Source organism: Pituophis catenifer, unplaced genomic scaffold (genome assembly GCF_029215685.1).
Source record: "Pituophis catenifer annectens isolate HBS135680 unplaced genomic scaffold, rPitCat1.0.hap2 SCAF_6, whole genome shotgun sequence".
Classification (NCBI taxonomy): domain Eukaryota; kingdom Metazoa; phylum Chordata; class Lepidosauria; order Squamata; family Colubridae; genus Pituophis; species Pituophis catenifer.
This window is the reverse complement of record NW_027256886.1, coordinates 2,494,662-2,518,376: the sequence shown is the minus strand read 5'-3', so window position 1 is coordinate 2,518,376 and position 23,715 is coordinate 2,494,662. Positions and strand designations below refer to the sequence as shown.

The window sequence follows — 23,715 nt, the reverse complement described above, 5'->3', positions numbered from 1 at the left end:
ACTTTACCACTCCTCTATTCTCCCCCCTGTGCACCATACATTTCTACATAACAATAAGCTATATTGCCCCCTATATACTATACATTTCTACACAACATTCAGCTAAAAGCTATCTGGTACTTTCTAGTTTGATATTTATTCTGCACATAATCTTTCCATTTCTTCCATTCCCATACATAAGTCTCCTGAGTCCGGTCTTTTAAATATGCTGATATCTTCGCCATTTCTGCAAAACTGGCCATCTTCAAAGTCCATTCTTGAATTGTAGGCATATCATCCCTTTTCCAATATTGACCAATCAATAACCTAGCTGCTGTCACCATATACAATATCAATTTTGTTTCACCCACTGAAAAGCCCTTAACTATACCCAATAATTGAGGAGAAAATTGAATTTTTTTCTTCAAAACGTTTTGCACAACCCACCAAATTTTTATCCAAAAAGCCTTTGCTTTCTTGCATGTCCACCATATATGATAATATGTAGCATCTAAGCAATCACATCTCCAGCATTTTGGTTGAACATTAGGATACATGCATGCAACTTGCTCTTCTTGAAGTTCAGGACAACTCCTTAACCTTCTATCACATTTGCCCAGTCACAAGAGAATTCACTATGTGGTTTCCATACATTCTTTCCATTGTAGCCCTATATCAAATGTTCAGGGGCAAAGGAGAAGAATGTGGAGCTAACATTGGGCATTTTTTCTCCAAGAGCATATTATAGTATTAACTTTAAAACTGGAATTATTTATTTATTTATTTATTTATTTATTTATTTATTTATTTATTTATTTTATCGGATTTATATGCCGTCCTTTCTCCACAAGGACTCAGGGCGGCTCACAGCAATAAAGCAACAACAAGTCCAGATTAAAATTCAAACGATAAAAGATAAAAGAAACTAAAATTCCCATTAAAACCCCATTCAGTCCAGGTCAGCTTGGCGAAACAACCATGTTTTAAGGTCACGGTGGAAGGAGCGAAGGTCGGGGGCCACCTGGAGCTCCAAGAGGAGCTGATTCCAGAGGGTAGGTGCGCCTACAGAGAAGGCTTGCTCTCTAGGGGCAGTCAGCCGACATTGCTTGGCCGACGGGACCCCAAATAGGCCCTTTCTGTGTGAGCGCACCGGGTGATGGGGAGCTGTTGCTGGCCGCAGGTGATCCGCCAAATACCCCGGGCCTAAGCCTTGTAGGGCTTTATAGGTAATCACCAACACCTTGAACTTCACTTGAATTAGTTCATGTATCTGTGTAAATGGCTTAGGGCCAGGGTACTTACGGGACCGCCTTCTGCCACCAATTGCCTCCCACCGGCCAGTTCGCTCCCACAGAGAGGGCCTCCTCAGGGTGCCGTCGGCCAGACAATGCTGGCTGGCGACCCCCAGTGGGAGAGCCTTCTCTGTGGTGGCACCTACCCTCTGGAACAATCTACCCCCAGAGATACGAGTGATCCCAGACCTCCGGACTTTTCGTCGGGCCCTTAAAACCTACTTTTTTCAGTTAGCCAGGCTGTCCTGATTTTATAGTTGGTTTTTAAAATTTGATATTGATTTTAATTGAAATGTTTTTAAATTATGGGCCAAACTTTATTGAATTATTTTTAATCGATTTTAACTTTTGTGTACAAATGTTTTATTTTGGCTGTTCACCGCCCTGAGTCCGAAAGGAGAAGGGCGGTATAGAAATCTGAAAAATAAAAATTAATTAATTAATTAATTAATTAAAACTTTGGCCTACTTGCCTAGATGTACAGTATTAACCACTTTACTACAGTGGTCTTCGGAGTACTAATAAGAGACTCAGAAAGTCCTAAGGGACTCAATAAGAAACTGATTGCTCACCAATAACAAAGGGGAACCGCCAAATTTCATATAATTGTTAATGTCTTCTATAATCATCTGGAACTTTCCGTCTTCAGGGGGAAACCGGTATCCCAAACTCAAGAGGCAAATCATATTACAGACTGAATTAATGATGGCCGGTAAAGGATCAATTGGCTGCCCTGTAAATGAAATTATACATTATCGTCTTAACAATATGCCAGCTTGAAGGGAGCAGGACTTCATGATCAGGTCAGATTAACAGAGTTGGAAGGGACCTTGTAGGTCATCTAGTCCAACCCCCCGCCCAAACAGGAGACCTGCCTACACCATTTCTGACAAATGGCAGTCCAATCTCTTCTTGAAAGCCTCCAGTGATGAAGCTCCCACAACTTCTGAAGGCAACTTCTGTTTCATGGGTTGATTGTTCTCCATGTCGGAAAAATTCTAACAAGAAATATGATTTGATTGTAGAGGGAGGGGAATTATGCTGGTTCTCTTCCTTCCTTTGGGGCTGATTTCAGTCAATGTCGGTTTTGGGGGATATGTCATTCCCTAGAACCTTCTCTATGGGGTGTCTCATAGCTCAATGCTGTCTCCCATCTCTATATATAAAAGCTAAAACCACCACTCCAGAACCGTAAAGCCTACAAAATTGACATTTGCCATGTATGTTCCTCTTGGTTTCTAGGTGCTCACTAAAAGGATTTTTCGAAATGACCATCAGATCATTAGTATTTCCTATACTATTATAACACGCTCTGATGCTAATTAGGTAGATGTTGTACTCCCCTCCCAACTTGAAAATAACTCTGGAGAGAATGGGATAGCATAGGACAGGCTTCTGTGGGACAAGCCTCATGGAGAGAAGGGGCTAGAAAGCCTGAGGGAAAGAAGGGGATAGTATAGGAGATGTTTCTGTGGGGCAAGGCTGAGGGAGAGAAGGGGAGAGGAGAGGCTTCTGTGGGGCCAGCCTGAAGGAGAGAAGGGGAGAGGAGAGGCTTCTGTGGAGCAAGCCTCATGGAGAGAAGGGGCTAGAAAGCCTGAGGGGGAGAAGGGGACAGGATAGGAGACATTTCTGTGGGGCAAGGCTGAGGGAGAGAAGGGTAGAGGAGAGGCTTCTGTGGAGCAAGCCTCATGGAGAGAAGGGGCTAGAAAGCCTGAGGGGGAGAAGGGGACAGGATAGGAGACATTTCTGTGGGGCAAGGCTGAGGGAGAGAAGGGGAGAGGAGAGGCTTCTGTGGAGCAAGCCTCATGGAGAGAAGGGGCTAGAAAGCCTGAGGGGGAGAAGGGGACAGGATAGGAGACATTTCTGTGGGGCAAGGCTGAGGGAGAGAAGGGGAGAGGAGAGGCTTCTGTGGGGCAAGCCTCATGGAGAGAAGGGGCTAGAAAGCCTGAGGGAGAGAAGGGGATAGGATAGGAGACGTTTCTGTGGGGCAAGGCTGAGGGAGAGAAGGGGAGAGGAGAGGCTTCTGTGGGGCAAGCCTCATGGAGAGAAGGGGCTAGAAAGCCTGAGGGAGAGAAGGGGAGAGGAGAGGCTTCTGTGGGGCCAGCCTCATGGAGAGAAGGGGCTAGAAAGCCTGAGGGACAGAAGGGGATAGGATAGGAGATTTTCTGTGGGGCAAGGCTGAGGGAGAGAAGGGGAGAGGAAAGGTTGATCGTAACTACTCATTAATTTTGATAAATCTGTCAGATGTAAATGCCTTATTCTCTAATGTGTAAATAATGTATATATGGGACATCAGGGGTTAACTTATTCTTTGGATCCTAATGCATTCATAATTTACCACTCCCATTCCTGTCTCCACCCCTTGTATATATAAGGAGCTACCCTCACCATTTTCTTTGCTTCTATCTTGAATATTCAGTGAATATAGAATGCCTGTTATGATTAAAGAGAAATATATTTAAACCTCTAACTCCTATTATCTTTATTGAGTCTGATCCTGAAAATATTGCAACAAGCTGGTAGCAGAGGATGGTTAATTGACTCAATAAATAATTAAAAATGTCTAAGAAAGATAGGCCCAACACCAGGGCCTACAGCAAAGAAATAGAAACTGAACAAGAGATGATCAACGAATCCACTAACGCGATTTCGAGAGAATCCGAAGAATACACCACTGAAGAAGAAGAACTGATAAATGAAAATAATGACCAGGAAGAAATCGAAATAGAAAATAACAAACTCAGGTCAGAGATATTGAAGATATTAAAAAGCCAGAAGAACGATGAAAGCCTCATCGCGAACCTCCAAGAAATACTGAAGAACAGCGGAGCAGCGAGAGAGAAAAACATCGTTAAAGAAAAACCCAAAGATCAAAAAACTGTGAGTGATATGACTACTGAGAAAGTCGTTATGAAAAAGAAAAGATGTGATCCCGCGCGAAATTTTGAATGGCAGCCATCTTGGTTTCAACGAGCTTCAAAAGAGAGTGAAGCAGAGCCAATCAAAACGCCCAGTTCAAAATTTCTGGCGCGAAAAACGTTATCAAACGACGAAAGTGAAAAAGAAGACTCAAACTCTTCAGAAGAACCAGAATCAGAAAGTGAAGACGATTTAACGAAATCCCAAGTAAAGACAGCAATGAAAACGCTTTTTGCTGCCTTTGGGCCAAGATTGAAAATTTCCAAGGCACCAACGAAGAAGCAAGAGATCAAACCGACAACTCGAGACCTGCACGCTCCCATCCTGACTTCGAAAGCGACGACACCCGAGCCCAGAGAGCCATGCCGATTCCGTCCTACACCGCAGACCGGATCAAGTATCAACGCACACAAAAGAAAGAGAAGAGCCATCGCCGCCATAAGAACCCCTAAAACCGAGCCAGAGACCGACTCATCTGAAGAGGAGCGGAACGAGAGAGCTGAAATGGAGAGAACCTTCCACGACGACGCCAAAGAAGAAATGAGCAACGCGCATGTGCAAAACTACGTAGACGGCCCCGAAAGGCTTGAACTGGCTAAAGAACCGCGCAGACTCGTTGCGAGCATCCCCATGCCGTTCTGTAACTTCCTGCACCTGCGAGACCACGGACTGCCTCAGGTTGTAAGTAATGGACAAAATAATGTGGGGAACTTACCCAGTGACTTCCCAAAACTTAGAATTGATGGCATTAATTTGCAAGAGTGGTATCAACAGCTTCAGGTTGTCTTTATGAAAGAAAATTTACTATTCTTTATAACTAGTCCTCCAAGAAGACCTTGGACTTTAAAAATAGACTGTTTACATCATAGAGCATTTTTCATAATAATATCTAGCGTGTCTCCTGCAATGTATCATAGCATCAAACCAAACCTAACTGTATCAGAAATAATTCAATGCATGTTTAATCTGTTTCACAGCGATAGCGTAGCTACCACTACAAGAATGTCTAAGGATTTCTTTTCTTCTAGAGTGAAACCAGGGGTTTCTATAAGTGAGCATTTGATATCTCTAAACAAAATAAGAGCTGAGCTGCAATTGAGGGGGGAAGTGATTTCAGATCAAACAATGAAAAGTGTTATTATCAATTCACTTGATCCATCATGGGATAGTTTTATGTCACACTTAGATACCATTAATTTAGGATATTTATCCATAGAAAGTCTATCTAACAAATTGATAGCAGAAGACAATTCAAGAAAAAATCGTTCCAATAATCAAACAGAACACAAATCTTTTAGGAAAGTAGCTTTCCAAGAAAAATATAATGAAGCCTTTAGATGCCACAATTGTGGGTCCAGGGAACACAGTAGAAGAGACTGTCCCAAAATCTCAAGGGAGAGACATAGGCCAGAATATAGGAGCAAATACAATTATAGACAGTCTTCCACAGATAGACACAAATATAGAAGCCCACCAAATTACAGAGAAAGTAGAGGGGGTAGAGAAAATTCAAAGGAGAGAAAATCTGGGTCACTAAATGGACTAAATAAACAAGACAGCACCAAAACACAGCAAAACGAGAACAATAATTGGCTTATTGATTCTGGTGCAACCAATCACACCACTAACAACAAAAGTATATTGTCTTCATTTACAGAAGATAAGTTTGTGATAAAGGTAGCTAATCAAGAAAAGGTTCAAGTATTAGGCAGAGGAAATGTGACCTTACCTGGTCTAGGAAAAATAGAGGGGGTATTATTAATCCCAGAAATACCCCATAACATACTAAGTGCCATAAAACTAAGCAGAGATTCTGACATCAATATAGTTTTCTCAAAGGGGAAAGCAACTTTAGAGAAGGACAAAACAAATGTAGGCACTGTGATAATTAAAGGAGGTCTACCCTATCTGATAACAAAAGAAAGATGGTTACATAACATTGATTCAAATATGGAAGATTGTATTGAAGCAGATGATGAAAATGTTAGTAACAGTGACAATGATGAATGTAAAATATCTCATGATCACAAAAATACACACAATGAGAAGAAACCAAAAATAGGTAAACCAATTCATGATGAGTGTGCTCACATCTTACATAGGAAGTTAGGACATGCAAGCTTTCCTGTAGTACAAAAAATGACTGAACACGCAGAAGGTGTCAAAATAAAAAATTGTGAAAATTATTTGGAATGCTCAGTATGTAAATCCACCAAACTAAAAACCAGTCCCAGACCAAAAAAGTCTAACAGATCAACTAACAATATTTTTGACTTAGTACATATGGACTTAGTTGGTCCATTAACTCCATCAATTACCTATAGGAAACGTTACTTTCTAACAATAGTAGACGATTACAGTCGCTATGGTTTTGTTTACACATTAAAGCACAAGGATGAAACCTTTCAGAAATTTAAGGAATTCTACAAACGCATAGAGACACAACACAATATCAGAATAAAACAAATTATGACAGATAGGGGATGTGAATTCATGTCTAAAGAATTCTCCCAATGGTTAAAGGATAGAGGGATGCTACATTTCACGTCTAATCCATTTTCTGCGTTCCAAAACGGGATTGTAGAGAGAAAGAATTCCACACTACAAACCATGATTAGATGCACATTAGAGGATGCTGGTTTAGGCAAACAATTTTGGTCAGAAGCCTTACATTATTCAAATTACACTCAAAATAGAACTTGGTCCAGTATTGTGAATAAGACACCATATGAGGTGATGTATAATAGGAAACCTAAATTAGCACACATGCACATATTTGGAGTCACTGCAGACGTACACATACCTAAGCAGTTGAGGAGAAAGGGAGAAAACGTATCCAGAAGATTAAGATTTATGGGATATGAAACTGGAACCAAAGGGTACAGATTCATAGATAATAATAACAAATTTATAGTCTCCAGAACAGCTGTGTTCCATGAGCAGGCCAATTGGTCTAAATTGCACCTTAATGAAATATTTCCAAATAAATGCAAAGATACAATATCTTGCGAGGAAGGGACAATAGAAAATCAAGATATCAACAAAAATAAGAACAAAACCAAAACTTGGACAAATAGTCAGCATAAAATAAAGACAGACACATTAACAAAAAAGGAAGCTAGATATTTGGATGACAATCATAGCAAACCTGAAAGAGCTATTAGAAACAATAGAAATCAAATACCAAATAAATACAGAGATTACATAATGCATATGGATGGTGAACAAATAACACCTAATACATATGAGGAAGTATTAAAACTCCCTCGTGAAGAAAGAGAAAAATGGGAACTAGCTATGAAAAAAGAGATGGAAAGTTTGCAAGGATTAAATGTATTCACACCTGCGATCGCACCTAAGGATAAAACAATTATAGGTACCAGGTGGATTTATAAAATTAAGAACCTAGAAGGAGGCAATACTCTATACAAGGCTAGACTAGTTGCACAAGGTTATGCACAAAAATATCCAGAAGACTATACTGACACATACTCCCCTACGGTGAGGACAGAGAGTGTTAAAACAGCTCTAGTAGTAGCATCTGCACTCAATCTTGACGTATTTCAATATGACATACAGACTGCGTATTTACACGCAAAACTAGATAAGGAAATATATGTAAGAGCACCACACAGTCAATACACTAATAAAAATGAAATTTGGTTATTAAACAAGAGTCTATACGGATTAAAGCAATCTGGCAAAAGATGGTACGATTGCTTGGTAAAAGTACTTAAGACCATGGGTTTCAACGCTACCACTGCTGATAACTGTTTCTTTGTAAAAAAAAGTGATGATCACATTGAATTTGTATTAATTTATGTGGATGATATTTTATATATAGGAAAGCACAAAGAGAGCAGAGAAACCTTTGTAAATAAGTTAAACGAACATTTCTCGTTGAAATCTTTAGGTAAAGTGAATAAATATCTTGGTGTACAAATTAACAAAACTAGAAGGGGATTCAAACTTACTCAGAAAGATAAGATCATTGAACTTCTAAACAAATGTAATTTGAACAATGCCAAACCCTGTGACACTCCTATGCAAACTGATTTTCTTAGAAACACTGATGAATCTTCCCCTGAATTTAAAGATAATACATTTTACAGATCAGTCATAGGTTCACTCCTTTATATATCTAATTGGACCAGGCCAGATATTGCATTACCTCTCAATTTATTGTCAAGATATGTTAGCAAACCAACCATGTATCATTGGGAAGCTGTCAAAAGAATTCTAAGATATCTGAAAAGTACATTAGACTTTTGTTTAGTATTAGAACCTAATAATGACAAAGAACCAAAAATTACCTGTTATGCAGATGCAGATTGGGCTGGTGATACATCATGCAGAAAGAGTACTTCTGGTTATATTTTTCTATTGAATGATTGTCCAGTTTACTGGTACACTGGTAAACAAGAACTGGTAGCCACTTCAACCACAGAAGCGGAATATGTTTGTTTGTCCAAAGCTGCTAATAACCTTGTATGGTTCAATGATTTGATCTCAGATGTTTGGAAAAAACCTGCATTACCTTTTGTTATGCATGAAGATAATAAAGCAGCCATTGAAATATCCAGATCCGATGCCATTGGACAAAGGTCCAGGCATATTGATATAAAATTTAAGCACGTGAGACAATTATCTCAAGATGGATTCATCAAAGCAATACATTGTGATACCTCTGAACAATTAGCTGACATATTAACGAAGCCTTTACCTTCTAAACAGCACAAATATTTAACTTCTAAATTATATGTATTATATTGTCCTGAATCTGAATGTAATTGGTGTTGTATAGCGAACCGGCATTTAGAGGGGGATTTGTCAGATGTAAATGCCTTATTCTCTAATGTGTAAATAATGTATATATGGGACATCAGGGGTTAACTTATTCTTTGGATCCTAATGCATTCATAATTTACCACTCCCATTCCTGTCTCCACCCCTTGTATATATAAGGAGCTACCCTCACCATTTTCTTTGCTTCTATCTTGAATATTCAGTGAATATAGAATGCCTGTTATGATTAAAGAGAAATATATTTAAACCTCTAACTCCTATTATCTTTATTGAGTCTGATCCTGAAAATATTGCAACAAAATCAAAACTGAACTATTTGCTTCCAGGTATGATTCAGAGTGCTGGATATAACTGTTGTGGTCCACCAGCTGCCTGCGGAGCTGGCAGCAGAGTCGGACAGTGAGGAGGTTGGGGAGGAACATAGGCCAGTCCTGGAGTCTGGGGAGAGATGAGGCTACCCCTGAAATTTGGGTGGCCCTATTCTTTTGGTGTTCGAGAAGGCCAAGCTCTGGCCTAAGTTGGTTGGAATCCTTTGCTGGGTGACCGATACACGGGCTGGATTCATGTTTTGTATTTTTAGTCTGATTATACACCTGCCATTTTGTTTCACGTGGTGAGCTGCACAATGTTGATATTTTTTTATTTTTTTTAATTTGATTTATATGCCGCCCTTCTCCGGAGACTCAGGGCGGCTTACAATGCGTTAAGCAATAGCCTTCATTCTTTTGTATATTTTATAATTGTATATTTTGTATATTTTATACAAAGTCAGCTTATTGCCCCCACAAACTGGGTCCTCATCACCTCATGGTGATGTGATGCCTAAACTGAATGAATGAATGAATGAATGAATGAATGAATGAATGAATGAATGAATATAGGATTGGAGAACAAAACACTTGAATCCTGCAAATTCATCCCAATCTCCATATCATCACTGTCAAACTATTTCCTACCCTTTGTGCGTGCAAAGATCTCCACCAACTGATGTGCCGCCTCTTCTAGTTTATGTTCCATGTCCTTCTTTCCCAGTCCCAGCAGGCGGAGAGCGCTTACGGTAAAATGTCTCTGTTCTTTCCAGGTGTGACCATTTGAAAATGCAAGCCCTGAGGAATCAATGTGAGAGTCACATTAAAAAAAAAAAAGCCCCATAAGCATGACTTACAAGTTCCACAAATAATTGCAGTGTGTGAGGCAACTGGATAACTACCTAAAACTTCTTGCAACCTTTTTGTTCTTAGTTTCCCTTGCACTCTTTCCCACATTCATTCGCACGCCTTGTCTGCTCTTCTACCAAAGAGTCTCTAGGACAGGGGTATCAAACTCAATTTCATTGGAGGCCACATCAGGGCTGTGGTTGACTTCGAGGAGCCTGGCGGGCCTGGCTGACTGAGTGGGTGTGGCCAACTAGGTGGGCATAGCCAGCTTGAGGTCAGACCTAGAAGCCATCTTTTTCGTTGGGCCTTCAGGACTGCCACATTTTCTACTATGGGAAACTGGGAGGGGGGATTGTATGGAGCCAGGGTGATACGTAGTCATAATAACATTCCTTTCTCAGAGAGTCAAGGACATCTTGCCCTGCACCTGGAAGGCTGGAACTGGGAGGCATCTCCAGTTGAGATGATGCTTTGATTGGACCATGTGATGGACATCTAGGTGTTAGGCAGGGACTTGGACTTTCCTTTGGGTGGGGAAAACCTGGAAGCTTTCAGATTCGGGTTTTCCCAGATGTGCCAATATGACATCTCCAGTAGTGGGTTTATACCGGTTTGCCCTGGTTTGAGTGAACTGGTAGTAGCAACAGTGGGAGGCTCCGCCCACCCACCCAGACGTCATCACGGATGCATGCGCAGAAGCACCGCGCACGCTCACAGTTCCAAACTGGTAGGGAAGGTAAGTGGAACCCACTACTGGACATCTCTAATGAAATGGAACTTTGAGGAAACTCAAGACTCGGATTTTTTTGTTTTTTGTTTTTTTCTTCATTTGTTTTATATGCCGCCCTTCTCCGGAGACTCAGGGCGGCTTACAATGCGTTAAGCAATACCCTTCATACTTTTGTATATTTATACAAAGTCAGCTTATTGCCCCCACAAACTGGGTCCTCAATTTACCCACCTTAGAAAGGATGGAAGGCTGAGTCAACCTTGAGCCTGGCGAGATTCGATTTTACTTTAATTATAGACAGCTGGTGTTAAATTACAGAGCTCTGTCTGTTGAGCTATCCAGGCTCCCCCCTTGTTGGGGGTGTTACTTGGAACCCTGACACTTGATGCCACTCACTGGGCATGGCTGAATGGGTGGGCGTGGCCAGCTTGACGCCACTCCCCAAATTGCTGGCATGTTTCCTCTTTGCACTGGGTAGACTGGGCCGAAGCGACATAAGTTGGCCCCTTACATTTTCCAGGACAGCCCTGTGGTTCAGATGCGACCATATCACTGGTGGGTTTCAAAATTTTTTACTACCGGTTCTGTGGGCATGGCTTGGTGGACGTGGCAGGGGAAGGATACTGTAAAATCTCCATTCCCACCCCACTCCAGGGGAAGATTACTGCAAAATCCCCATTTCCTCCCGATCAGCTGGGACTTGGGAGGCAGAGAATAGATGGGGGCGGAGCCAGTCAGAATTTTTACTACCGGTTCTCCGAACTACTCAAAATTTCCGCTACAGGTTCTCCAGAACTGGTCAGAACCTTCTGAGACCCACCTCTGCACCACGTCATGTGCCATATCCGGCCTGCGGGCCTTGTGTTCGACACCCCTGGTCTAGGACAACTCTCCATGGCCAATTCGCCATGGGACAAGAGTGACACTAACATCGAAGCCGTTAAATATGGGATAGAATTATTGAAGAAAGGAGGCCAAACGAGGGACAAAGTGAAATGTGAACGACAAAAAATTAAAATATTTTTAAAAATTATTTTAAACAATTAAATCGAATGGTTGGGGATTGTTCCGGAGTCAGTTGGCTATGGCGAGTTGTCCCCTTCCTTACCGGAGGGTTCTTTTTGTTGTGGCCATAAAAGAAGCAAAAGGAAACAACAGGTAGATTGTACAATACATGACAAAAATTTAACTTTCATACGTTCTGCAAACTAATATCTATGGTTTCAAGGTGTTAAAGTTTTTTTAAAAAAAATATGGTCCATGACATATGACCGGTCACTTAGTGATCATTCAAAATTATAAACTACCTGAAAACGGGGACATCTGACCCAGATCCAAAGTTACTATGGTCAGACTCACCCACCCCCCACCCTCTTGTGTTCACATGACTCTACTTTGGGCACTTGGCAACAAGGATGCATTTATGCAGGGGTCAAATCCAGCAGGTTCTGACAGGTTCTGGAGAACCGGTAGTGGAAATTTTGAGCAGTTCGGAGAACCGGTAGCGGAAATTTTAAGCAGTTTGGAGAACCAGTAGTGGAAATTTTAAGCAGTTTGGAGAACCGGTAGCGGAAATTTTGAGCAATTTGGAGAACCGGTAGAGGAAATTTTAAGCAGTTTGGAGAACCGGTAGCGGAAATTTTGAGCAGTTTGGAGAACCGGTAGAGGAAATTTTAAGCAGTTTGGAGAACCGGTAGCGGAAATTTTGAGCAGTTTGGAGAACAGGTAGTGGAAATTTTGAGCAGTTCGGAGAACCAGTAGCGGAAATTTTAAGCAGTTTGGAGAACCAGTAGTGGAAATTTTAAGCAGTTTGGAGAACCGGTAGCGGAAATTTTGAGCAATTTGGAGAACCGGTAGAGGAAATTTTAAGCAGTTTGGAGAACCGGTAGCGGAAATTTTGAGCAGTTTGGAGAACCGGTAGAGGAAATTTTAAGCAGTTTGGAGAACCGGTAGCGGAAATTTTGAGCAGTTTGGAGAACAGGTAGTGGAAATTTTGAGCAGTTCGGAGAACCGGTAGCGGAAATTTTAAGCAGTTTGGAGAACCGGTAGTGGAAATTTTAAGCAGTTTGGAGAACCGGTAGCGGAAATTTTGAGCAGTTTGGAGAACAGGTAGTGGAAATTTTGAGCAGTTCGGAGAACCGGTAGCGGAAATTTTAAGCAGTTTGGAGAACCGGTAGTGGAAATTTTAAGCAGTTTGGAGAACCGGTAGCGGAAATTTTGAGTAGTTCGGAGAACCGGCAAATACCACCTCTAGCTGGTGCCAGAGTGGGGTGGGAATGGAGAGTTTCCAATATCCTTCCCCCAGGAGTGGAGAATGAATGGAGATTTTGCAGTATGCTTCCCCTGGAGTGGGGTGGGAATGGAGATTTTGCAGTATCCTTCCCCTGCCATGCCCACCAAGCCACACCATGCCCACCAAACCACGCCCACAGAACCGGTAGTAAAATAATTTATGGCTATCTGCAGAGTCCTGTGATCATGTCACTGACTTTTATGAAGGTTTTGCTGAAAACCTGAACTTACTTCCAAAGTTTGGCAAAACTACATAATATTAACATAAATAAACATCATAATATCAGCTCGGTTGTGTTTCTATAATCATTACAATTTACAACTATAATGGACAGGCTCCATTCTGGTCTAACCCGAGAACCTGTATAGAAAATGGACACTAGGATTGTATTTCTTTCTTCTACACAAAACAAACTCCTGTCTTAATCTACGGTACCATCATCCTATTACTACAAGTTAAAATTAAAATAAAAATAGCTGTAATCTATAAATTTCTATATTGATGCTCTATTTAACAGAATAACAGAGTTCAAAAGGACTTTTTAGGTCTTCTAGTCACCAGCTGAGGCAAAAAAAAACCTATGCCCAGTGGTGAAATTCAAAAATTTTCCCTACTGGTTCTGGGAGCGTGGCTTGGTGGTCATGTGACTGGGTGGGCGTGGCTTGGTGGTCATGTGACTGGGAAAACCAAGTATCACACTTTACACAAAAATAACACAAAAGCTACACAACTGACTCACACACAATGCAAAAGCAGCTGGACTTCACACAAAATGGCCCCTGCAACAAGCAGGTGTGAAGTTTCCGAAAGATGCCCTAGTTAATTTATGAGCCATGAGCCAAACTTCAAAAGAAATACAGTCGTTTATTAGGAGCACCATTTCGGCAATATTCGGATGCAGTTAGAACTAATCCCACGGAGATTTACGTTCCCCTATGACCCTGTCTTTCCCCTCCTCCCTGGCCATGTCATAAATCACATTCTCCAATTAACCACTTTGGCTGGCTGTGAAATCCAACACCCTCCTTCTGATTGCGGTCAGGAAGAATGTATGGAATGCAGCTTCAGTTAGGGAAATCAATCAGCTCTATCAGTTCTCCCTCCCTCCTGCTCATGGCAACTTGAAAGCTTTGCAAGTTGACAGCAGGAACCTCACAAAGTCACAGAGAGCCCCGGTAGCGACAGTTGTGGGAGGCTCTGCCCACCCGTGCGGACGTCATAATGTCGTTTTTTTGTGACCTTTTAAGCCTCTGCGCATGCGCAGATGATGGTGCACAGGAGCGGAGCGAACACGCATCTGGCACACGCATATTTACGAACCGGTAGGGAATGTAAGTGAATTTCACCCCTGCATAAAATACCTTGGTCTTCAGAGGAACTTACCTTTACCATTACATATTTTTAAAAGAAAAGTCGAAAGGGGCCGATCAGCAAAATCTTGTGAATGGTGGATCAGGCTTTCCTTCACTGCATGAAATCCAGAAATTACTACCACAGGTTGATGCCACAACCACACAGTGTAAATGTTTCCATATTGCTTGCTCATCTGACATTTGGGACAGAAAAAAGAGAAAACAGCTGGGACTTTACAGCAGGCAGATGAACCTTCATCACCTTTATATGACAGGAGCTAGAATTAGTATCCCATTTCCCATGTGGCCCAAAAAGTCCCCCTGATCTATTTCTGGACCGGTTTGGATTAAATGGCAAGGAACAGTTCCATAGAAATTAGGATTTCCTTTCTGACCAGTTTGGATCCCGTCTCTGTTTTCCTAAGTCAGTGAGGGCTAACCTTTTTGCCGTCGCGTGCCAAAAGCAGGGGGAGTGGGGTGGGTCACGGGTGCGGATGCCCACATCCATAATTCAATGCGCCCCGCCCTCCCGCGCATGCGCATGTGACCTCCCCCCACTTCACCCTGCTTTTGGCACGCGATGGCACGGTGGACCCGGTAGGCCTGTTTCCCCCCCTCCCCAGGCTCCAGAAGCTTTCTAGGAGCCTGAGGAGGGCAAGAACAGCCTTCCCCATCCCCCCGGAGGCCTTCCGGAGGCCGGAAACAGCCAGTTTCCCAACTTCCGGTGGGACCAGAAGGCCTGAAAATCAGTTGGCCGGTGTGCGCATGTGTGCTGGAGCTGAGCTCGGGCAACACTCGCGTGCCCACCAATATGGCTCTGCGTGCCACCTGTGGCACCCGTGCCACAGGTTCGCCATCACGGTCCTAAGTCATTTGGGTCCTGGAGTGCATAAAAGAGAATCACCCATGAGCTCCAGGTAAGCATGGCACTGGCATTACTTCAAACATAATAAATATTCAAACCTTTCTAAGGTATGCAATAAAGGTTTTTAGGCACTGCATGCCAAAACTAGTTCTTGCCCTCATTAAGGAAATAAGTTCTCATGCTTAGCTTCTGTAGCTTTAGTAGCTTAGTGATTCTTGAAGAAGACTCAGTCACCCATATTCTGGCCATTTCCCGTTTGGATATTGCAACACAATCTATATGGTGCTACTGTTTTGAAAATATCTGATGCAGAATGGAGCTGTGCAGGCAATATTAGAAGCCCAAAGAATGGTGCATATAATACAGGGGTGAAATGCTACCAGTTTGGACCGGTTCGAGAGAACCGGTAGCGGAGATTGGGGCTGGTTTGTCGAACCGGTAGCAATCGCTGGCTGGCAACCTGTGTGTCAGCGTCCCAGCACTGACATATAATAAAGGGAGGAGAAGTCTGAACTTTTGCCTGCTAAATCCCTTTGAAGATTCTGTCTCCTCGGAGATAGGAGAGGAGGGAGACATTCCTGTGATCTGACGAAGAAGGAATCAGGAAAGTGACTTGGAAGATAGCCAATGAGAAGCAGAGAATAGGGGATCGGAAAGGGAGGGATTGGGGGGCAAAGGTCAGTACTGACCGCGAAAGAGTCAGGATCAGATTGCTGTGCTCGAATAAAGAGAAAATTTCCTTAAAGATCGGCAGTTTGGAAATTCATTTATTTTGAGATAGCATCAAAACCTGACACTGTGATTATCTAGATCAGTGGTTCTCAGTCTTTCCTTCACAATGGACCCCCAAGACTTAAGATTTAAATCATTACATTTCTTCAAGCATTCGCGGACCCCCTGTGATGACATAGCGATCCCCTCCCAGGCGTCTGTGGACCACAGGTTGAGAACCACGGACCTAGATGATTTCTAGATGGCAGAATCTGGAAAATTTGTTGCAAAAGTGTGTGGTTTTTTTTTAAAAGGCAACAGAACTTTGTTTCTCTTTGAAGACGTTTCACTTCTCATCTAAGAAGCTTCTTCAGTTCTGAATAAATGATGGAGAATTGTGAAGGGAATTGTATTCCTTGCAGACATTTGGTTATTAGGATACGACACCATCTATCTCCAGTCTACAACACTGTCCTTTCAGCAGTTCCAAGAAGGCTCCACACCAGTGGTGAAATGTAAAATTTGTTACTACTGGTTCTATGGGCGTGGCTTGGGGGGTGGTAATGTGACTGGGTGGGCGTGGCCAATTTTTTTTTTTTTTACTTTTAAAACCATTTTTTCTACAACCTCTTTGTCGAAGAGGTTGTAAAAAAATGCTTTCAAAAGGCTCTGACGATCCCAGGTGAGTTGCCTGATCGTCAGAGGCTTTTTTTCTTTTAAATGCCTTTGACGATCAGGCAACTCAGCTGGGATCGTCAGAGGCATTTAAAAGAAAAAAAGTGACGATCCCAGCTGAGCTGCGCGATCATCAGAGGCTTTTTTTTTTTACTTTTAAAAGCATTTTTTCAGCCGAAGAGGTTGTAGAAAAAAATGCTTTTAAAAGTAAAAAAAAAAAAGCCTCTGATGATTGTGAGGTGCAGCTGGGCATGGGGCGGGGGCAGGGATTTTTGCTACTGGTTCTCTGAACCACCCGCCTCCATCGCTACCGGATCAGGTGATCTGGTCAGAACCGGGAGCATTTCACCCCTGCTCCACACTCATTTGCACTATTCAGATGACCCGGAGGGCACCGATAAATCTCCAAGTGGCCTCGGAAAGAATGCAACCAGATGACTGGCAAGGAATATAAATCCTTCCATTCTCCACCATTCAGTCAGAACTGAAGAAGCTTCTTGGATGAGATGCGAAACATCTTCAAGGAAAAAGCCCTACAATAAGCGTCTCTGCATCTGTGGAGCGGCAGAGGTAGAAGATCCTGGCTCACATCCTGTTTGACTGTTGCTTGTATAAGGGGGTGAGAGGCAGGTATTTTGGTCCATATACCAAACGAATGACCCATTGGGATCCCCATATCAAAACAACTTACTTTAGGTGCAGCCAGAACCTGAAAATAACACTGAACACAGCACAGTCCTTAAACAAAATGGATCGGATGAGATCTGCATACGTGGGACTGATTGGGGTAGATTGTAAGGGTGACACTGAAATATAATTTTATGTCATTTTATTCTATTTTATATATTTATGTATTCAATTATATTGTATCTTATCCTATAACTATTGTATTTTACCCAACTCTTATTTTAAATTGTTTGTATAGGATTTTATTGGTGATATGTGTTTGGACTTTGTGCTTTGACAGGGCCTATAGGCTAATCAATAAAGCTCTCTATCTATCAAGGAAAAACAAAGTTCAGTTGACTTTTCAAAAGGCAGCTTTGGGATAACCACGATCCCGGATGACTGAGAACCTCCACAGTCTGTGAAATTATTTCAGAAGGTTATTGACCTCTTGGGAAAATCGATGGTCGGGTCAGAAGTAGCCATACTCCATACAAGAGTTCTGATCGCTTTTTCCATCAAGAGGACCAAGAATATTGACTCTTCCCCCTTGAATGTGTCTCTGACCCTGAATGCAAGTTCATAGAACTCCTTCTTGCTTTAATTCCCTCCTCTGATACTTTTATCTGTTTTTTTTTTTCTCCCACAGGCATGTCAATTTCAAAGGGGATTGACAATGCTGCAGCCCAAATTCTAAAATCAAGCAGGACATAAATGAAGGTTGTCGGAGCAGTCCATTTTAAATCAAGCTACTTTCCTCTTTAATCAAAAGCAGGAGAGCGTATCAGTGAGGCTGGAGAGCAGGGTGTCAAACTTGTGTCGTCACGTGACATATTGGGACTTTTGTGGTTAAGTTCAGTGGTAAAAATTCTTGCTGGTTTAGCTGGAAAGCCGGCAACCCATGTTTGAGACCCGAGCACCATGCAACGGAGTGAGCTCCTGTTCTTGCCTCAACTCCTGCCAACCTAGCAGTTCAAAAGCATGCCAATACAAGTAGATAAATAGGTACCACTTCAGTGGCAAGGTAACATTGCTCCGTGATCTTCTGCTGACCACATGACCACAGAAATATCTTCGGATAACAGTGGTTCAATGGCTTTGAAAAGGAGATGAGCAGCACCCCCTATAGTTGGCAACTCAGGGATTCCCTTTTACCTAATTATTGTACTAGTAGCACTTATATTATTCCTTTCTCTATCTATATATATCTGGCTGTTGAAGAGTTGGTAGGCCTGACTATATTTTTGGAACCAAACTTTATTGTCAAGATCGAACTGCTTTGCTTCTTTCAACCCTTAACGCTTTCCCACTTGCCAATGAACTGAGGGGGGAGCAGTGGTGAGTTGCTCCCGGTTCGCACCGGTTCGCAAGAACCGATAGTAAAAATTTGTAGTAGTTCTGAGAACCGGTAATAACATTGGCTGGCCACGTCCCCGAACCGGTCCCCAGCCCGGTCGCCGCTCGCTTACCCCACCCACCTCATCAGAGGCTTTTTAAAATATACTTTTAAAAGCATTTTTTTTACAACCTCTTCAGCTGAAAAAATGCTTTTAAAAGTAAAAAAAAAAAACCTCTGATGATCCCGCGGCTCAGCTGGGATCATCAGAGGCTTTTCAAAGCATTTTTTCTACAACCTCTTCAGCTGAAGAAGTGGTTAAAAAATTCTTTGAAAAGCCTCTGACGATCCCAGCTGAGTTGCCTGATCGGCAGAGGCTTTTCAAAGCATTTTTTTCTGCAACCTCTTAAGGTTGTAGAAAAAATGCTTTTAAAAGTTAAAAAAAAAAAGTTGGCCACTCCCACGCATTACCCCCATTACCCCCTACCAAGCCACGCCCACAAAATAAGCCATGCCCACAGAACCAATAGTAAAAAAATTTAGAACCCACCCATGGGGGGAAGGAAGGGAGAATGGAATGTGGAGAAAATATGCAGAGATCATGAGAGTATGGAAGCCATCAAGGTCACCGCTGCAGGTGCTTGAGAAAGAGATGGACGGTTCCCATAACAAAAGGATGTCTCATAATTGGACAAACTATGATCACCCATGTGTGGGGAGAAGGGGGAGTTATTGTTTAACTAAGCAATCATTTGCTTGGGAAAACCAGAGCTAGTTTTGATTCTTCAGTACCAACCAAAATGGTGTATCCAATAAAGTTTTACTTTGGGGGATTCAAAGCTCCTGAGAGTGTTTTCTTATTTTTGGTTCACTAGTCAAACAGTTGACATTTATTCTGTAATTGAGAAAGCCATCATTTGCAGAGAGTAAATATAAGAACAATATAAATTATCAATTATTGCATATACTCACAGCAGCATGGATAGCCTTTGCTCAAAAGTGGAAAGAGAAAGATGCTCCAACTGAAGAGGAAATATTACTAACAATTCTTAACTGCGCAGAAACTACGCCTGAGTGGCGTAGGGGGCTAATGCCTCCTACTAAGGCAACATTTAACATCCAGCTGCCTGCAATTACTGCGATTTCAATTCTCACCAGGCTCAAGGTTGACTCAGCCTTCCATCCTTTCTAAGGTGAGTAAAATGAGGACCCAGTTTATGGGGGCAATAAACTGACTTTGTATAAAATATACAAAAGTATGAAGGCTATTGCTTAACGCATTGTAAGCCGCCCTGAGTCTCCGGAGAAGGGCAGCATATAAAAATAAAAATAAAAAAATAGAAATGGACAGACTTCCTTGGAGCTCAAGGATAAATGTGAAACACAGTACTATATAATCTGGAAAAAAATTTACAAATGGCTAGACAAAAGGAGGATAGCCGAGACAAGGGTGTAATGTTGGATGAGAAATATATACGTTATGACGGATAAACTCATCCAAGACCAAGTGGCTGTGGTTTCCGACGTCCTGATATAGTCAGTTGGTGCCATCACTGACTATTGGGGGCAAATCATTGGCCCCCACGGAGAGGGCGCGCAACTTGGGCGTCCTCCTGGATTCACGGCTGTCTTTAGAAGAGCACTTGACGGCCGTGACCGGGAGGATTTTTCATCAGGTTCACCTGATCCGCCAGTTGCGTCCCTTTCTGGATTGGGACTCCTTACGCACGGTCACTCATGCCCTCGTCACCTCCCGCCTGGACTATTGTAACACTCTCTCCGTGGCTCAGGACCCGGGTACTTGCGCGACCGCCTACTACCACCAATAGCCTCCCACCGGCCGGTATGCTCCCATAGAGAGGGGCTCCTCCGGGTGCCGTCGGCCAAACAATGTCAACTGGCGGCCCCTAGGGGGAGAGCCTTCTCTGTGGGGCACCTATTATCTGGAACGAGCTCCCCCTGGAGATACCGAGGATCCCGGATCTGTGTACCTTCCGCCGCGCTTTAAAGACCTTTTTATTTCACCAGGCGGGCCTAGCCTAATTTTCTCAATCTTTTTAAAAAAAAAATTTAAAAACTTTTTAAAATATTTTTTAATATTTTATATATTCAAATATTTAAATTTGTTCTAAATTGATTGGGGGGGGGGTTTAATCTGTCTGGGCCAAAACTATTTAATTTGATTTTATTTCTGCTTTTAAATTTTGTATGTATGTATTTTATTGTTGGCTGTGCACCGCCCTGAGTCCTTCGGGAGTAGGGCGGTATATAAATCAAATCAAATAAATCAAATAAATAAATAAAATAAATATGTATGTAAATTGCATAAATAGGTACAGGTATAGATTAATAGACAAGTATGTACTATATAATTGTGTAGAAATATGATATAGATTGTTAGTACGATGTTATGTGTAAGTAACGTATAAGGTTAAAGAATTATATTATAATATTAACTTTAACATAGTTTGTTAACTAGTGATGCCATATCTATGTCCGATGTTTTTAATTTTGAATGATTAACAAAAAACTTTTTAAAAAGAAAAAAGAAAAAAAGAGAGAAAGCAGTCATTTGAAGATTTCTCCCTATGGCACTGGCATTACTTCAAATGTAATAAATAGTCAAACCTTTCTGAGGTATACAACGGAGCAGTAGGTTTTCAGGCACTGCACGCAGAAACTCGTTCTTGCCCTCATTAAAAAAATAAGTTCTCCTGCTTAGTTTCTGTAGCTTAGTGATTCTTGAGGGAGACTCAGTCACTTATGATCCGGCCATTCCCCGTTTGGATATTGCAACACACTCTACAGGGTGCTCCTGTTTTGAAAATATCTGAAATCTTCAGCTGGTGCAAAATGGGGCTGAATGGGCAATCTTGCAAAGAATGGTGCATTTATTTATTATTTATTTTATTATTTATTTTATTAATTTTATTTCTATACCGCCCTTCTCCCAAAGGACTCAGGGCGGTGTACAGCCTAATTAAAAACACAAAGACAGACAGTATTTAAAATTGATTAAAATTATTAAATAGTAGGCCTAATATAAAACCCCGAATTTAAAAACCCAATTTAAAACCAATTAAAATCATTATATTGATAGCCCAGCCTGGCGGAACAACATGGTTTTGAGGGCACAGGGAAACACACGGAGATCAGAGATTTTGCGAATTTCTGGGGGGAGTTCATTCCAAAGTGCAGGGGCTCCCACAGAGAAGGCCCTCCCCCTGGGTGTCGCCAGCCGACATAGTTTGGCCGATGGCACCCTGAGGAGACCCTCTCTGTGGGAACGGACTGGCCGGTGGGAGGCTACTGGTGGCAGAAGACGATCTCAAAGGTACCCAGGTCCAATGCCATGGAGCGCTTTAAAGGTGGTAACCAACATGTAACACCTTTACTGCATGAGCATACATTAGATGCCCGTTTGCTTCTGGGCTCAATTCAAGGTGTTAGGACTTCCTGCCTGGACTACTGTAATGCTCTTTACATGGAGCTCCCCTTGAGGAGCACCCAGAGGCTCCAGCTGGTCCAGAATGAGGCTGCGCGGGTAGTTACGGGAGCAACGTGGCACTCCCATGTGACTCCCCTCCTGTGCGAGCTGCACTGGCTCCCGGTGGTCTTCCGGGTGCGCTTCAAGGTTTTGGTTACCACCTTTAGAGCGCTCCATGGCTTAGGACCGGGGTACTTACGAGACCGCCTTCTGCCACCAGTAGCCTCTCACCGACCAGTACGCTCCCATAGAGAGGGGCTCCTCAGGGTGCCGTCGGTCAAACAATGTCGACTGGAGGCCCCCAGGGGGAGAGCCTTCTCTGTGGGGGCACCTGTCATCTGGAACGAGCTCCCCCCGGAGATACGGAGGATCCCGGATTTGCGCACTTTCCGCCGTGCCCTCAAAACATTCTTATTCCAGCAGGCTGCTCTGGCCTAACCTCCCTTTTAATTGCTTTTAAATTTGTTTTATAAATTGGGGTGTTTTAAATTTGTTTTGGGCCAAAGTATTTAATGTATTTTTAAATGGTTTTTTTTAATGTTTGTACTATGTGTATTTTATCTTTTGGCTGTTCACCACGCTGAGTCCTTCGGGAGTAGGGCGGTATATAAATTTAATAAATAAATAAATAAATAAATAAATAAATAAATAAATAAATCCCTGCGTTTCCCTATTATACCAGCCCCTCCCATCCAGTCAGGCAGGGAAGGGAAATTGTGGATCCTGTCAGTTAAAGAATTAAGACTGGTGGGGTCCAGGAAGAGATCCTTCTCTGCCATTGCCCCACCCTGCGGAACATCCTTCCCCCCCAAGAGTGAGGGGGGCTCCCACTCTCTTACCTTTTGGGAAAGGGGTGAAAACGTGGCTCTGTGGCTTTGTTTCCTCCTTGGAGGAGAACAAGTGATTAACACCCCTGAAAGTCCCTTTCTTTACCTTTCAATCATTTTTTAACATTGTTTTTAATCAATCTTGCCTTCTTTTAAATTTCAACTCTTATATACTGTTTTTATGTTTTGAAATTTTATTGTACGCTGCCCAGAGTCCCTCTGGGGGAAAGGTGAATGGTTTCAAAATTAGATAGATCAAAGTTCTGGAGACCACTTAGATAGCTAAGTAGGAAGATAGGTAGGTAGGTATGTAGATGATAGTTAGATGGATGGATGGATGGATGGATGGATGGATGGATGGATAGCAATAGCAATAGCAATAGCAATAGCAATAGCAATAGCAATAGCACTTAGACTTATATGCCGCTTCACAGTGCTTTCCAGCCCTCTCTAAGCAGTTTACAGAGTCAGCCTCTTGCCCCCAACAATTTGGCTCCTCATTTTGCCCACCTCGGAAGGATGGAAGGCTGAGTCAACCTTAAGCCTGGTGAGATTTGAACTGCCAAATTGTAGGCAGCCAGCAGTCAGCAGAAGTAGCCTGCAGTACTGCACTCGAACCC

At 42.4% G+C, this 23,715-nt stretch overlaps 1 protein-coding gene across 2 annotated transcripts in view; it reads right to left on the bottom strand.

Annotated features, from left to right (window-relative positions):
• LOC139318560 (cytochrome P450 2C39-like) overlaps window positions 1-23,715 on the bottom strand; it is a 36,473-nt gene that overhangs the window by 12,342 nt on the left and 416 nt on the right. For both annotated transcript variants that reach the window (XM_070946048.1, XM_070946049.1), the window contains exons 2-4: window positions 14,560-14,722; window positions 9,953-10,102; window positions 1,844-2,004 (exon numbers count right to left, since the gene is read on the bottom strand). In XM_070946048.1, coding sequence (XP_070802149.1) covers window positions 1,844-2,004; window positions 9,953-10,102; window positions 14,560-14,722 — 474 coding nt within the window. The remainder of the gene's footprint in view (window positions 1-1,843; window positions 2,005-9,952; window positions 10,103-14,559; window positions 14,723-23,715) is intronic.